This window comes from Ceratina calcarata, unplaced genomic scaffold (genome assembly GCF_001652005.2).
Source record: "Ceratina calcarata isolate Rehan_Ccalc_2016 unplaced genomic scaffold, ASM165200v1 scaffold435.2, whole genome shotgun sequence".
NCBI classification, from domain to species: Eukaryota; Metazoa; Arthropoda; class Insecta; order Hymenoptera; family Apidae; genus Ceratina; species Ceratina calcarata.
In genome coordinates, this window is record NW_017167275.1 from 184,328 (window position 1) to 199,952 (window position 15,625).

The 15,625-nt window shown below is 51.7% G+C and overlaps 3 protein-coding genes and 2 non-coding genes across 5 annotated transcripts in view; 2 read left to right on the forward strand and 3 right to left on the reverse strand.

The window, feature by feature from the left end:
• The window catches only part of kz (putative ATP-dependent RNA helicase kurz), a 5,018-nt gene extending 1,142 nt beyond the window's left edge, over positions 1 to 3,876 (forward strand). Inside the window, exons 4-11 of the mRNA XM_018027961.2 lie at positions 83 to 631; positions 710 to 2,240; positions 2,314 to 2,503; positions 2,575 to 2,715; positions 2,781 to 2,984; positions 3,055 to 3,273; positions 3,346 to 3,443; positions 3,506 to 3,876. Coding sequence (XP_017883450.1) covers positions 83 to 631; positions 710 to 2,240; positions 2,314 to 2,503; positions 2,575 to 2,715; positions 2,781 to 2,984; positions 3,055 to 3,273; positions 3,346 to 3,443; positions 3,506 to 3,585 — 3,012 coding nt within the window. The 3' untranslated portion in view covers positions 3,586 to 3,876. The remainder of the gene's footprint in view (positions 1 to 82; positions 632 to 709; positions 2,241 to 2,313; positions 2,504 to 2,574; positions 2,716 to 2,780; positions 2,985 to 3,054; positions 3,274 to 3,345; positions 3,444 to 3,505) is intronic.
• Positions 3,614 to 5,116, reverse strand: LOC108626969 (thioredoxin-related transmembrane protein 2 homolog). The gene is made up of 5 exons (XM_018027963.2): positions 4,973 to 5,116; positions 4,721 to 4,901; positions 4,468 to 4,654; positions 4,199 to 4,394; positions 3,614 to 4,126 (listed from the first exon to the last, which is right to left on the reverse strand). Exons 1-5 carry the CDS (start codon positions 5,114 to 5,116, stop codon positions 4,019 to 4,021), a joined length of 816 nt encoding a protein of 271 aa, XP_017883452.1. The 3' UTR covers positions 3,614 to 4,018.
• A 434-nt stretch (positions 5,117 to 5,550) lies between these two features.
• TRNAK-CUU (transfer RNA lysine (anticodon CUU)) lies at positions 5,551 to 5,623 on the reverse strand. The gene has a single exon. It is a non-coding gene; the product is annotated as a tRNA-Lys (tRNA).
• A 38-nt stretch (positions 5,624 to 5,661) lies between these two features.
• Positions 5,662 to 10,440, reverse strand: LOC108626967 (slit homolog 1 protein). Its single transcript, XM_018027962.2, has 5 exons — positions 10,388 to 10,440; positions 9,373 to 10,162; positions 8,650 to 8,977; positions 7,928 to 8,530; positions 5,662 to 7,838 (listed from the first exon to the last, which is right to left on the reverse strand). Exons 2-5 carry the CDS (start codon positions 9,759 to 9,761, stop codon positions 6,273 to 6,275), a joined length of 2,886 nt encoding a protein of 961 aa, XP_017883451.1. The 5' UTR covers positions 9,762 to 10,162; positions 10,388 to 10,440; the 3' UTR covers positions 5,662 to 6,272.
• Positions 10,441 to 15,340: 4,900 nt separating this feature from the next.
• Positions 15,341 to 15,412, forward strand: TRNAC-GCA (transfer RNA cysteine (anticodon GCA)). Its single transcript has one exon. It is a non-coding gene; the product is annotated as a tRNA-Cys (tRNA).
• The last annotated feature ends 213 nt before the right edge of the window (positions 15,413 to 15,625 follow it).

Below are 15,625 nucleotides of genomic sequence, written 5' to 3' on the forward strand. Positions count from 1 at the left end.
AGTTGTTTCTTCCAACTTTGTCTATATGTCCTTAACGATACCTGCGACATCCATATAGATTTTTAACAGCGATTCGTTTCAGGAGTCCAGCGAGAGTGAAACCGAATCCGATGCGGGAATAGAGAAGAGCGATCTAGAAGATAGGAAAATGATAGAGGAAGTGGAAGAGGCTAAAAGTATAACGGAAGGTATCGTTGAAGAAAAGAAGCCGACCGCTGCGAATGCTGTCGAGAAAGCTACGATCGAGAAAAGTCCTGCGGTATTCGTAACGTTGCAAAGGAAACCGGAGATACAAGCGAATAGATTAAAATTGCCAGTAGTGGCGGAGGAGCAAGCGATCGTGGAAGCGATCAATGAAAACCCGGTGGTGATCATCACTGGCGAAACCGGCAGTGGGAAAACGACCCAGGTGCCGCAGTTTCTCTACGAAGCTGGTTACGCTCGTGAGAAGTTGATCGGAGTAACGGAGCCTAGAAGAGTGGCTGCGACGTCTATGAGCAAACGCGTGGCCGAAGAGATGAATCTTACCGAGAAGGAGGTTTCTTACTTGATTCGTTTCGAGGGTAACGTCACGCCAGAGACGAAAGTGAAATTCATGACCGACGGTGTCCTGTTGAAGGAGATACAAACGGTACGTAGGCATTCCTTGTAAAAACCTGGACTGGATCAGGACCCGGGTCACACATTGTATTACCTTTTACCGTTCTAGGACTTTTTATTGACGAAATATTCGGTCATCATTCTGGACGAAGCGCACGAACGAAGCGTATACACTGACATTTTAATCGGACTGTTGTCACGGATCGTACCGCTTCGAAATAAAAAGAATGACCCGTTGAGACTCGTGATCATGTCGGCTACGTTACGCGTCGAGGAGTTCGTAGAGAATGCTAAATTGTTTAAAGTGAAGCCGCCGGTGTTAACCGTGGAATCGCGACAGTTTCCTGTTACTATACACTTCAACAGAAGGACGAGTACTAATTACGTCTCCGATGCGTTAAAAAAAGCTGTTAAAATACACACTCGCCTTCCGGACGGCGGTATCTTGATATTTTTGACGGGGCAGCATGAAGTGAATTTTCTGGTTCGTAAATTACGCAAGGCTTTTTCCACGAAGAAGGCGAATAAGAATAAGAAGAATAAGAATAAGAATAAGAAAAATAAAACGGAGAGTGAGGAACCGCAAACAGACGAATGCTTCTCGAAGGAAGAGGAAAGTGTCGAAGAGAAGGACGAGGATGATAACGGTGACAGCGACGAGGATTACCGTTGCAAAGAAGCGATCCGCTATAACAAATTACGAGAGAAGAAGCGGGTACATCTACCAGATATCGATCTGGACGATTACTCCGCGATTCCCATCGGTGACACTCACGAGGACTTGATCGACGCGGACGATGACGAGATCGGAGAAGACTTGGACGAGGACGAGGAAGAGGATGAGGACGTGATCGATCTGAAGGCTTGTGCTAACGCACAGCCGCTGTGGGTCCTACCATTGTATTCCCTTCTTCCGAGTTACAAGCAAGCAAGGGTGTTCGAGCCACCCCCGGAGGGTCATCGTCTCTGCGTGGTGTCCACGAACGTGGCAGAAACTTCTTTGACCATACCCAACATAAAGTACGTGATCGACTGCGGACGTTGCAAGATGAGGATGTACGATAAGGTGACGGGAGTGAGCACGTACAGAATCAGTTTCACGAGCAAAGCGTCTGCTAATCAGCGCGCCGGGAGAAGCGGTAGAACCGGTCCCGGGCATTGTTACAGATTATACTCGTCGGCGGTTTTCAACGACCAGTTCGAACAGTACGGCGAGTCAGAGATACGGAGGAAACCTGTGGACGATCTGCTGCTACAGATGAAGGTGATGAACATAGACAAAGTCGTCAATTTCCCGTTTCCAACGCCACCGGACATCGTACAACTGAAGATGGCCGAGAAGAGGCTCGCGATACTCGGAGCTCTGGAAAAGCCACCGGCGGACAAGGAGGACTCTTACAGTGCCAAAGTAACGCCGCTCGGCCGTAGCATCGCCTCATTTCCAGTTGCACCGCGTTACGGAAAAATGTTGGCTCTCTCGCATCAGTACGATCTCCTCGGATACACGGTGTGCATGGTAGCCGCACTGTCCGTGCAAGAAGTGTTGATAGAAGCGTTCGAGATGGACGGTGGTGGTTCAAGGACCAGGTGGACGCAAATGAGACGCACCTGGGCTGGCACAGGGAACAGTTTGCTTCTCGGTATGCGACTTTTATTATTACAGGTACGTGTGTGTGGATCGCGAATATTATTAATCTAAAGGTATCGCGCCAGGTGATCCTATGGTCCTGATCAGAGCGGTGGGAGCCGCGGAATACGCCGGAACCAAAGGAATGTTACTCTCCTTCTGCGAGGAACACGGTCTGCGACACAAAGCAATCGTGGAAATCCGAAAACTCCGACAGCAGCTAACGAACGAGATCAATTTGAACATTCAGTCCTTGAATCTCACCATCGATCCTCGGTACGTTGTGTCGTAAAGTCTGGTCGTCTACATCGGTACGATAGATAGATTCATAGTAAATTTCTGATTAGAATGAAGCCTCCGATCGACGCGGAGGCCAAGTTGCTCCGACAAATAGTCCTTGCTGGTATGGGCGATCGAGTCGCGAGGAAAGTAATGCCGGACGAAGTCAACGAAGAGGAGGATAAGACCAAATGGAAATATGCCTACAAGTGAGAATTGCGATGTCCAGGAAATCATTGCTGAACGTGTAGACATGTACGGGTATTTTGTTTAGGACCATGGACATGGAGGACCCGGTGTTCGCACATTCTTCTTGCGTTCTCCGGAGAACCTGCCCGGAGTGGGTGGTTTACCAGGAAATATACGAGACAAACAAAATGTACATGCGTGGGGTCACGGCTATAGAACCGGAATGGCTACCTAAATTTGCTCCTTCTTTGTGTCAACTCGGAGAACCATTGACCGATCCACCGCCAAGGTTCGATCACTCTGTTTTTTCCGATCTAACTGTTATTTAAACGACTGGCTACGTGAGTGGTTTGATACAGATACGACGCGGAGACCGGGAAGGTGATGTGCAATATAACCGGAACGTTTGGAAGAGCCGGTTGGAAGTTGCCGGTGATAGAAACAGAGTATCCGTTGTCGGTTGACGGAGTCAAATGGTTTGCGTGTTTCTTTTTGGACGGACAAGTTTGCCCGAAATTGAAACGATTCGTCCCCTCGTTGCTGTCGACGCCCCAGAGTATCAACAAGACGTGGGCCAAGTAAGACTTTGATACCGTGTACAGAACTATTTTGTTCTGACTCGATGGAAATACTTGTTTCGTTCGCTTCAGATTGATACCACGAGTACAAGAGGTGACACAGTTATTACTCTCTCACGGAATCATGTCGAAAGAAAAGTTGCTGGAGACTTGGAAGGCAGATAGAAATTGTGAGTATACGTATATGTATATTTTCTACAGACACGTAATTAAAATCTAATACTAATTTCAGTCCTCCTATCGGCTTACCAAAAATGGTTACCGGAATCCGCGCACTGTAACGTCGCGTCCATTTGGCCGCCTGTACAATAAACTTTTACACCACGCAATCGTACATATATTAATTATTTTGATAATCGTTTATTTAATTAAGACTGCAGTATCGCATTCGATGTATGCGCGATTCAACTAAAAGCCATCAGTGTCGGTTTCCTATCAACTGTGTGTGTTTTACGCACCTGGTACTTTGTCATCTCCTCTGTTTCTTTCGTGAATAGATCACCTCTTTCCGTATGTATCGATACCGAGTAGATTGTTTGTTAAGGGTATACGGCAGTGCCCGAAATGCGTACGACGGAAAGTATAAACGAGATTATTTACAAACCTGTGTTCTAAATTTGCGCGCGAGACACCCGCGATTACGCCCATTATTCAGAAGTTGTGTCTTCGATCAGAACGTTCGGCAATGCTATGACATCGTTAACGATCGATTAACAAACGTGATCTAGAAACGATGACCGGGGTATCAGTCCGCCTTCACCGCTTTCTTCTCTTTCCTTTCTTTCCTTTTGATCGGGTTCTTCTTACAGTCCTTGTAAACGTTATTGAGATCGAAGGCTGCTTTTATGTTATCCTATAAAACGAACCCTCTTGTTCGATGGAGTGCGAAGGATACGAAGAAAGATATAGACTGTGTTCAACGCACCAAGGAGAAGAGAAATTTGACCAGTTTGCCCTTGCGAGCCTCGTGCGGACGTCTTTCGACCTCTTTCCCGTCTCTGAACAAGATCAGAGTCGGGAGCTGTTTGCTCGTACTAGCATCGCTAACGTGATACTTTGCTCCGGCGTCCGGATACCTTCCTATGTCTACCTTACCAAATTTTAGATTGTCTAAAGCGTATCTGCAAACGCAGGAGATGTTATTCCAGGGAACTGTCGGGCTTATACGTACGAGCGTAAGTAACGTCTACGAACTCTGCCGAAAGCTCCGAGAATATCGGCGCGAAGTTGACACAAGCTGGGTTCCAGGCTGTGTAAAACGCGACCAACCAAACGACTCTCGTATCGCGTTGCAGCTCCTCTTGCAGACCGTTCGTACCTCTCAGATAAGTCACTTTCTCTGGCCCTTGATAAGTCGGTTCGGGGAACAGTAAACCGCACACTACAATCGTTCAGTTATAAACGGATGCACATTTGCACGCGAGAGTGCATGCGAAGAAGCACGTACAGATCAATACGATGGCGAACATTATTCCCATACGGACGTCCGCGTAAAACCAAAGAATTAAATTGGCAACTTTGGTATATACGAAGCTGGACGACAGGTAACTTATCATGGTAACGCTACCGGTCTTTTTCGTCCTCATCATTATGACTATTATAAGAAAAAATAGAATCTCCGTTTCCCTCTGCGTGAACATACGAATAATTAACAGAACGTTCTGTGGGAGAAAATCGCTTTGCTGTTAAAAGAACTCACCCCATCGAGTTCGCACTCGGATTGTGCGAATACGTAATTGCACACGATCGGAACACGCTTGCAGACGACGTACGAGAGGCTGAGTAAAATGTTTATCAAATAATACGGCTTCAACAATAGTCGCAAGTCTTTTTTCAAAGCCATTTTCGAAATTACAGAATAAATAGAGTAACAACGAACGGTACACGAGAATTCCTCTGTCACGGTTCGTTCTATTTTCGGTAAAGCGTGTGTTTAATTAGCGCGCGATACTATTTTAATTTGTTTTAACTGAACGTCCGTTTTCTCTGCGAGGAGAATAGACGAAACGGATGCAGGTTACGTTTGCGTACGACCTCTTTGTGTAAAAGAACTGAACTGAATGAACCGAACCACCGAGAAGATGTACAGACACACTGCACCTCGGTCCTCCTCGTGGCGCTGAACTTGGAACCGTCCGACGTCCCCTGTACTTACTTTCTGTCTAACAAAAGTTACGTTCTCGAATGATGCAAAATGAGATGCGGGGATGAACGATACCTCACCACCATTTACCTAAACAGACGTTTGGTATCTCTGTTAATTCGCAAAAAGAAATTCGCCCAACGTGGGGCTCGAACCCACGACCCTGAGATTAAGAGTCTCATGCTCTACCGTCTGAGCTAGCCGGGCCTTCAAGGTTTTACAAAATGGCGCCATTAAAAATGCCGTTAATTTTTAAAATTATACATACATTTATTTGTGCAATCGCTAATCGCAAGACCTACCTATAAGCGTAAGTTAATCGATGCCGCATCGACCTAGACCCCGTTTCTCCATAGCTGCTGTCCGTCGCTGTATCTTCCGAACGCGACTCTACTTGTTCACACGTACGACCCGAGACGACACATCGCCGGTGTGACGAACGTTTCCCAACGAACGATTTAAAATATAGTTTACAACAAATACGTACGACAATTTAATACAGCACGAAGTATGGCACGTAACGCTAACAAGTAGCTAATCAGGAATAGTGAGTTAAAAAAGTACGTACTATAGAGATGCTCTGGTCCCACGGTTTCGGCAGCTACCATTTTTATGTCGGTGCACGTGTACGTAAATGTGTACACGCATTTAATAAATCATTGTTAAACTTGCTAAGCTCTGCGTTGCAAAATGTTTATCACGCTTCAATTTGGATTAAGAACATTAATGACGCATTACGTTACGTATTATGTACAAAAACAAAAATCTCCTAACCGGTGCAGAACGCGTTTTGTGACGAATGAACACATGACGTTGTACTGTATACTTAATTAAGTATTCGAATATCGGCGAACAATTAGTAGGCCAGCGTTATCAACGACAGGAGAAATACAACGAAGAAACGACGATCTATCGTACTGGTAGCCGTCGAACAATCCGATGGACAATCGAAAGAGCCGTCCGTTTTGTTCACCAACAAAAGATTTCTTACCAGCTTCTTTCCTTCGCAGGAATTCTCGATCACCGTGAACCGGATCTTCCTAGCTTCCAAGAACTGCTCCAGTTCGACCCTGCACCGCCACTTCAAAGGATTACCGGAAAATTGAACTACGTAAACGTTCGGCATCTCGTTCAAGTCGCTACTGAAGATGCATCGCAAATCGTTTCCCTCCAAGTTCAAGTAAGTCAATCGCTTCAAGTATCGAAACAATCCAGGTTCGATGAACTTGATCGAGTTTCCACGTAAGTCTAACCTGTCGAGATTCTCGAAGACGAACCAGGACGATTCGATCGTTTCCAACGGGTTATCCTGGATCGTCAGGTTCTCTAACCGTTTCAAATTATTGAACGCGCCCTGCTCGATGTTGATCAAGCCAGAATTTCTAATAATAAGTTCCCGGAGATTGACGAATTTCGAGAAACAATCGGAAGTGATTAGCGGGAGATGACCGTCGTAAAATTCGATAGCAGTCACCTCTGGCGGTATCGATTGCAACAGCAGCAAATTACCGCCAGCGCACTGGTACCGAATTCCCGCGCGATCTTCGCGAGCGGTGCAGTTTCCCGTAACGGTCTCCGTCGAAATCGGTGTGAGAGTAGTAGTGAACGGGATCGTCGGAACCGTGGGCCTGATGGTGACCCCTGGCCTCGGGGTCGGATGTGCGAAACAATCCTCTTTCCACAGCAACGACTTCTCGTCGTACTGGACGCGCCGGTCGTCCAAGAACTCGGCCAGCTTCCTGGCGCACAGGCAGCTCCAAGGGTTGTCGGCTACGTTCAAGGAGTGCAAGTAGCGCAAACGTTGGGCCATGTACTCGACGCTGATGCAGTTCATAACGTTCGAGGAGACGTCCAGATGAACGAGGTAAGGTAGCCGGTCGAACGCATCGTTTGATATTCGATGTATACTGTTGTGCGATAGATCGAGATGACGTAGATTACGGAGGTCCTGGACCATGTCCACGGTGATGGTCTCGAGTTGATTGTCGCGGAGCGACAGATACTCCAAGTTGTACAGGCCAGCGAATGCGTGTGATTTGATCGTTCGAATGCCGCAGTCTCGAAGCTCTAGTCTCGTCAAGTGGCCGTCGAAAAGTACGAAAGATCGCGCGGGAATCGTCTGGATGTTGGACAGAATAACGCGAATCGTGTGCGCGTTGCGGGGCACCGCGTTCACGTCTTCTATCGAGGTGATCGCGCGACAGACATAGATCGTTTTGTAACCGTCGATCGTTCCTTCAGGGTAGCAAGTGCTCGCGTAAACCGGAGGCTGGGGCGTCACCACGCTGATCGTCGGCCGATGGGGCGGAGGAATCGAAGGCGGCGGTCTGACGATCACCGAAACGTTCGTTTGGTGGAGGGTGTCCTCGAAGGAAGTCCAGTGCACTTTCCCGCTAGTGAGAGTGGCGTTCTGCACGATCGTCTAAAGTGTAAGTAGAACATAAAAATTACTCGTTACGTGTTCGTACGATGTACGCGTACATGAGATCGCGTGAGAAATTGGCGCGTTACCTGTTGCTGTCCCCATCCGGTGGTGCCACCTGGGATTTCGCTCTCGGTCTCGTAGCATCCACCCGCGTTGATCTCGAACCCGACGTTCCTCTGCGTGAGGAATTCCTGTAGATTCCTACGACAAGCGCACAGCCATGGATTTCCCGTAGCGTCCAGTTTCTCCAGCTTTTTCAATTCGGCCAGCTCCCCGACGGCGATGCATCGAAGACGATTGTCCCGAACGTCGAGATGACGCAGACTACCGCCCACGTGCCACAGCGCGGTTCTCTCTATCTCCTCGATCTGGTTTCGCTGCAAGATCAGCTGCTGGAGATTGACGAGGTTTCGGAACCAGGCCGATCCCAACACCGGAAACCGATTGCCGACCAGGGACAACCGTTGCAATTTGTTCAAGCCGGCGAAGGCCTCGTTCTCGATGGTAGCGATGCGACAATCGATCAGATCCAACGTTTGCAAGCTGTTCCCGAACCGGAAGAACCCGTACCGCGGCAGAACGTCTATCGTCAAGCCGGAGATCTCGATCCACGCAGTCTTATCCGGGAGCCTGTCCAGGGACGTGAACACGTTCGTTTGGAACTCGTTCCCACGAATGACCGCGCGTTCCTGCGTACACGAGGAATCGGACAAAGTTAGCGTACACCCGGTGCTCATCGACGAATTTGGATCCTGGACGATCGCGTGCACGCGATCGTCCAGGATCCAACGTTTACTACGCTACTTGCCCTCTCCCAATCGTGCGTGCTCTGTGCAGTTAGAACGGCGGGAAGAACGGGAAATCGAATCGGAGTCATGCATTGGTACCGTCGGCAGACATGAACCTGCCTGCGGCACTCTACTTCCTGCACGATGGACCGCGATCGAAGGTATTCGTCGAGCCTCGCTCGGCACTCGCAGTCCCAAGGATTGCCGTCGATGCGTACGGTCTTGAGCGTTCTCAAGTACTCGAAATCTTCGATCGGCAAGCAGTCGAGATCGTTGTCGCGCAGACCGAGGACCTCCAGTCTGGGCAGCATGCGGAAGATGTCCGGCTCGACGTGGACCAGGCCGCATCTGTAAACGATCCCGGCGCGCTTCGCTGCAGTCACGAGATTCATTATCATTTTTACGTAACCGCCGCGACAGTTATTATCCAACAGCTCTAACTAAGGCGCGGGAGCGCTGCCGTTTCAAACAAGGAAACGCCGCGCTACGCTTCCGCGTCTCTCGCGTAAATCTGCGCGCTCTCTCGTCCCACGACGCGTTTCTTGGAATCGTATTCAGATTCTGGGTCGCCGCTATCGTCGACCTTTGTTCGCGCCACCGCCGTCCTCGCGTCGACCCTCGCGATGCCTACCTTGGTCGATTCGTTCCGCGTAATCCAAATAGATCCCGAGAATAGAGCACGCGGAACTCGCGCGCCCGACCGTTCGATCGTCTCGCGCGCGATTACGCAACGATCAGTTTACCTGTCCAGGATGAGTCGTCTCAGGTTGGACAGCGGCAGGAACCAAGCGGTCCTGGCGACGAGCATCCCGGTGCCGTGGAATATCAGCCATTCCAGTCCGTCCAAACCGGAGAACGCGTTCGGGGCGATAAAGTTCACGCGGCAATTGTAGAAGGATAGTCTCCGCAGGTTTGAGAAACGGGAGAACGCGTAGTCCGGGATCACGTGGAACCTGGACACCGTGAACTCGATCCAATCGGCCTCGCTGGATATCTCCCCGAGGTCGTTGAGGTCGCCGTGCGTGCAGACGTAGGCGATCGAGCGTTCGTCGTCCACGATCGGTGCTAAGCTGCATTTGCACTCCGCTCGGCCAATCAGGGCGACCAACGCCCAGAGCACGATCGGACGCATCGCCTTTTTCCGATCCTAGACTCGCCGCGAAACGTACAGCAGTTCCCTCCGTCGAGCGTGAAACGTCGTTCTCCAGAAATAGGTAACGATAACGACGAACAGAGACCTTGGACGTTTCTCGGCCTCTGGTTTTACCAATGCGATGCAATTTCCCGAGCGGCGGAAGTTTGATTTTACTCTGCACACCGGAAGCACCACCACTTGCCCTCGCGCTCAGTGGTCACGTTCGAACGATCCGACCGCGCGCTCTTCTTCCCGGCAAACGTTCACAGCCGCTGCACCGTACCACGTCGTCTCTCGAATTGTTCATCGATCTAGTGTACTTTACACGACTAGCCAGTTGACCCTCCGACGAACCGCATCCTCGCGATCTCAAGAGCTTGCCGATTGAACGCTCTGATCTATGACCGATTAATCAATTAACGAGTTACGATTTCCCTCGATCGTAATTCAAACGACTCGCGAGATATCTAACGCGTAATGGAGAGGAAAGGGGAGCGGGGGATATCGCGGTCAATTTAATTATCGGTGCAAGTTATCGAACGACGCGTGAACAGAGCGAACAGACGTTTATCATGATCGCGTTCCTGAAGAAGGATATTTCGAAGATCGAAGCACGCGAGTACCTCGAGAGATCAAGCAGAGCATCGGATCGGTGGATCGAAACCCGCGGCGCGACTGAGCTCGCGATTCTCGCGCTTCCTCGTTATATAAACTCGTAAGGCCAAGGCCGCCCTTGTCCCCCGCACCGGTTCTCCTCTCGGTCGTAGGTACGCCACGCTGTTCCCCGACCTATCTTTAGCATACACCGCTCTAGTTTGGCAGTAGAACTCGCACTCGCTGTGATGCACTTGCCAGAGTGTGACTCTTGCACGCACCTGCGGCTGGATGCGCGTCGCCGCGGTTCCGCTGCTCGAGTTACGAGCAAGGTCTAGGTTCGCGTTGCCGGAAACGCGACTATTTTCGACGCTTACCTTCGCGCTGCGACCACTTGGTGCGTCGGAACGAGAGTCAAAATTAAGTTGATCTCGAAAACGCACCCGTTCAGTGTTTACCCCGATCTCGCGCAATTCATACGAGTATCGTTTTTGGAACGTGCCGTAACTTCGACACGGTCGGGGCTTGGTCCAATTTCATCGAACGCGTATCTTATCTAGCACGGCCGATCGCCATATGTCGGCCCATGTAATTTCGTTTGTTTGACCCTCGACAGGTAGCCAAAATCGTCCCGTCTGATTCATTCGTTCCAAAATTATTATTTCTCGTTGGCGATCGTTAATCGCGAAACGATCGTAACGGGTTCGTAACGTATAGTCACGGGTGTCGGTCAGGGACAGCCGGACCCACCCTCGCGGTTACCTAAGAATTACTGCGACCCATCGCCTGAGAGACGATTCCGATCGATCGATATCCTTTTTTATCGTCCTTGTCGACGCGTTTCGACAGATACGACTTAACTTAATGCGCCGACGAACGTCTGGACGCATTAGCATTTTCGTTGGGAGACCGTGGACAACGTTCGACGCGTGAAGCGTGTATTTGCACGCTTCACAGTGATTACCCGTGCCACCGCATCCGTCCATCTCTACCTTCTATCCGAGTTTACCCATCCGAGTAGAAGACGATGCGTCGTCGCATCGTCACTGCGAATTATTGCGACTGGCAGTCTCGGTCTCGCCAGTCTGTCGCGGACACTCGCACGCGGTGCACGCGGTGTCTCGTTCGTTCTCCTCCCGTCGATCGCGAGAAACGTGAAAAAGAGATCATCGGATCATCGATTCGTTCGAAGATGCCTGATAGACGACACGATTTAAACAGAGCCGAGTAGCTCGCTGATCGTCCCGTGAGTAGCTCTTGCGACCCCCCACGACCAGTGCTCTAGAAATTCGGAGATCATCTGTGTCGTACGATCGTTCGTCGGCCGATTCAGGAAACGAAAAGTATACACGACGATCTCCAAACATCTTTAAATCCGTGGTAAGACTGAACGTGTGAATGTTGCAGGGGGTGACACGAGGGTGGAATCGGAATCGAGGAAAGATGGATCGGGAAGGCAACACGGGATTCCAACCGCGCGATCCGTGGCTAGATCTACGTGGGACGCTACGAGCCGTAATGAAGCCAGGTGGGTAGAGAGGCGAACAGGTATTTGGATTTGGAGCGCGACGGGAGCTTTCGAACGTTTTCTGCGACCGTTATCCGTACGCTCGTCGTACGAGCGGCGCGCGCGCGCGCGGGAACTCGCGACGCGACGTTACCTAATGCACACGCACGACAAATGAAATTAGCGGCGATCAGTTCGGAAGGTCACCTAGTTCGCGTGCACCAAGGCCGTCCGAGCCAACGAGACGACGCGATGGATCGCGCCCATTTCTCTGCACGGCACCTTTTTCAACTCCAGCGCCTGGCCGATAAATGAGCCGTGACCACGTTCTCTCGTGTCACTCTGCGAAATACCGCGAAATCGCTTCGAGGATGACTCGGATCTTTTTTTTTCCAATTCCAATGCATCGTGACGAATCGCAAGGTGGCCGGCGAACGGGGTTCTACGAGTCGACCGTGTATCCTCCGTTCAACGAGGCTACGCGTTACGTTCTAACGCCGCGCGGGTACCAACATGGCCGGTTCACCGTCGACTTTCCTCTTCGTCGTTGACGCTGCGATTCGGACCTGCACGTCTCATCCGAGACGGGAGCGATCGAGAAGAGGAACGACGCCGTCAGAAATCGAGCGACCGATCGTTCGCGTAACGAGAGCGCGACTCTGGTCGGGCGAAGGGACGAGTCGAACGAGAGAGAAAGAGCGGGCGAGAGAGGGAGGGAGGGAGGACAGGAGAGGTCACAGAGCGGCGGAATAACGAGAAATGGAATGGCATGGACTACGGACGTAGCCACAGCCACTGTGCGCTCTACGACGGAGGCACGGCCGCAGCCAGTTCGCATTGAACTGCCGAATCGCGCGGATAGTTTCGATTTCGCGCTCTTTCCTTCTCTCGTTCACCGCCGACGCTGCCGCCGGCTGCGATCACCGGATACCAAAATTGGATACCCATGTACAGGTGCGATCACAACCGCCTTCCGTCACGCTTCAACGTACGCGCGGACGAGTGCGCGAGGTGACCGGTCATAGGAGTGATAGCGCGGGTGGAGGCGCACTTACTCGAGCGAGCTCGAGGGAACACCGTAGATGACAAAGATGACCGCGCGACCCGTCGAACCGCGCGTGGGTCGCTCGATGTTCGTTACCCCGGCTGCTGCTCCCGTTGACAAAGTGTAGGCCGCTGGAACGTGCATCTCGTCGCCACACCCTGCGACGGGACGGAATCCACGGGAACCACGCTCCACGCCGAAGACGTCGAAGCGAACGAAAAATTCCCCCGTGGGGTCGACCTCGGGTCACGGCCGCGCGCGTATCGTTCGCGATCACCGGTAAACGATGGACGCGGGATCGTCGGTCTCGCGCCGATCGGAATCGCGCGTCCACGCGCGTTCACCCGGACGGACCCGTCAATTTGCCAATTACGCAAGACTCGGTTCCACGAGAACGATCGGGCAACGATCCGCGCGCGCGCTCGTTCCCCAACAATTCCGATTCCTTCGACGAACAAGGATCGCGCGAGACTCATTGTCGGTGACCGGCACCGGCTGACCGGTCGTGCACATGCACGCGCGCTTCGCGAACCGAACGTTTCGATACTCGCGTGTGGTTTAAATGGTTCGTAACGTCTCGATCGAGAACGGCGCAGCGGAACGCGAGCGTGGAGGTAACTTCCAGCTGTTGATACGATTCGCTTCGCCTTTGGCGTCGGTCGTCGAGCGTCCACTTTCGTACATCGTTACAGGTTCTCGTGCGAAGCCCGAAACGATTCGAAGACCATCGAGTTCAACGGTTGCAACGAAGCACGGCGCCTATGCGGTACCTGCACGGTTCTCGTCGGTGCAGAGCAGTACTCACTCAGACGTACACGTATGTGCAGAACGTAGCCACGTACCGGGTATGCATCTTTATTATTGGCGGAGGACGAGAACCCGTACGCGCCACGAGGTTCGATGAACCTTTACAGCTACGCGCACGTACGGACACGTACCCCTCTGATCGAACCTCTCCCGAGTGCGTGTACTCGTTCGCTGAAAATCTGTTGAACATCCGCCGAATCTCCAGGGAAACGGTGATCGTTCGGCTCCTCCGAGAACCAAGTCTTTCGAATTTGTCTTCGATCCCGTTGTACCTACGCGCGTCCCGGAGATCGACTCGTGGATTCGCATTATTTTAACGAGTTCGAACGTTCGGCAAAGGTAACGTACGCTGTTCGTTCCGTTTCGTACGTCAGTTTATCTACGTCGTAGATATCCCTCGGTTTATCGCGACCGATTTACTTAGGTACCTCTTATCGCACCTCCTCGAATTCCGTCGATGTTTTCGCGTACCGATAAAGTAGGCTCAGTTCGGCTTCGGCTCTCGCCACGGCCCGAGAAATGTTTCGCTTGCGATACCAGTGAAAGTTCATTCGACACGGACAGTACCTAGAGTTAATTATAATCGACTTCGCGCGATCCACCTGCGGGGACCGTCCGGAGATGTTGCGACAGATATTGGACGTCCTAGGAGGAGGGAACACGGTAACGGTTTCGTTCCCACGATATTTCTAGACTCGCGGACCGTGCCTCTGCTCGCGTGTATCGGGAATCCGCGGAGGCGTCGCGTCGGTTGCACCGCAGTCGTGTTCCCGAGCGGCGGCCTTCGTTTCTACATATAATCGTTCGACGCACGTTTCGTACGGTGGCCACGCGCCACGGCGCCGTCGACTCGAGATCGAATTCGCGTTCGTAAGAGAAGACACCTTGTCAAGGATGTCACACTTGCGGTTTCGCCGATGTGCCCGCGTCGTCGTCGATCCGGGGACGGGCACGCGCGCGTCCGTTTGTACGTATGCGCGGAACAGTCGCGTTCGCGGACGACGCGTGGACGGGGCGACGATGTAATCGCGTTTTCTCTTCGTAAGTTCCTAATCTCGAGCTGACGCATTTAATCTCGATTCTGTTTCAGGCTCGGAGCGGAATGTCCGTGGGTTCGGGAGGGCGGGCGCCGTTTAAACGGGCAACAGCCACCTCTGTGCCGATCGCGAACAAGTCCACGAAACCCAGGTAAATTGCCCGTTCGTCGAATGCGACTCTTCCACGAGATTCGAGAGCGAGAGAGCTGATCAAAAGAGCGCATCGGACACGTATCGCTTTCGTTTTTTACGCCTCGCTGCCCGTTTCAGCTGAATGTTGCGAAACACGCATTTAATTTCAAGCTTTTCGCGGCGTCGGTACGTACCGACGACGTCGACGACGGCGGCGAGAGTTGAGCGAGCGCGGCACAGATGACGGTACCAGGCTGGTTTGACGGCGGTCTGCTCGGCGGCAACCAGCGTTCGAAGTCGAGGCACCGAAGCGGAGATCGTTACCACGATCGTAATGGACTAGCTTTGCCTAGTCGTGACAAATAAACGTCGATTCATATTGTCGAGGACGCTTCGCCGAGTTTTTCCAATGTCCGTGGGACGCGACGCCGTTCGAAAAATTTTGTCCGTCGTCGGGGATATAGCTCAGTGGTAGAGCATTCGACTGCAGATCGAGAGGTCCCCGGTTCAAACCCGGGTGTCCCCTGGGTATTTTTTTATACATCCTCGACGGTCGATCTTCCCTCCAAATCTTTTGCTTGCCTCGTGAAAATTCAACGAGCTTCGTCGCTCCGTAATCGATGCGGTTGCGACATCGCCGCGATCAATCGTGACACGTGCGTAGCTCTGAGCAAACATGATCGAAGGCGCCGCGCCGTTTCGGAGACGGTCGCGTCGTACTTATTTACCTGTACAAACG

What these genes read in the sequence shown, in the direction of transcription:
- LOC108626967 (XM_018027962.2), bottom strand. Translation starts at nt 9,761, where the DNA reads ATGCGTCCGATCGTGCTCTGGGCGTTGGTCGCCCTGATTGGCCGAGCG. An exon ending in AGACGACTCATCCTGGACAG is followed by an intron (nt 8,978 to 9,372) that starts GTAAACTGATCG and finishes GATCGTTTACAG; the next exon opens with ATGCGGCCTGGTCCACGTCG. An exon ending in GCACGCACGATTGGGAGAGG is followed by an intron (nt 8,531 to 8,649) that starts GCAAGTAGCGTA and finishes TCGTGTACGCAG; the next exon opens with GAACGCGCGGTCATTCGTGG.
- LOC108626969 (XM_018027963.2), bottom strand. Translation starts at nt 5,116, where the DNA reads ATGGCTTTGAAAAAAGACTTGCGACTATTGTTGAAGCCGTATTATTTG. An exon ending in TTCTCGGAGCTTTCGGCAGA is followed by an intron (nt 4,395 to 4,467) that starts GTTCGTAGACGT and finishes CTGCGTTTGCAG; the next exon opens with ATACGCTTTAGACAATCTAA. An exon ending in TCAAATTTCTCTTCTCCTTG is followed by an intron (nt 4,127 to 4,198) that starts GTGCGTTGAACA and finishes TTCGTTTTATAG; the next exon opens with GATAACATAAAAGCAGCCTT.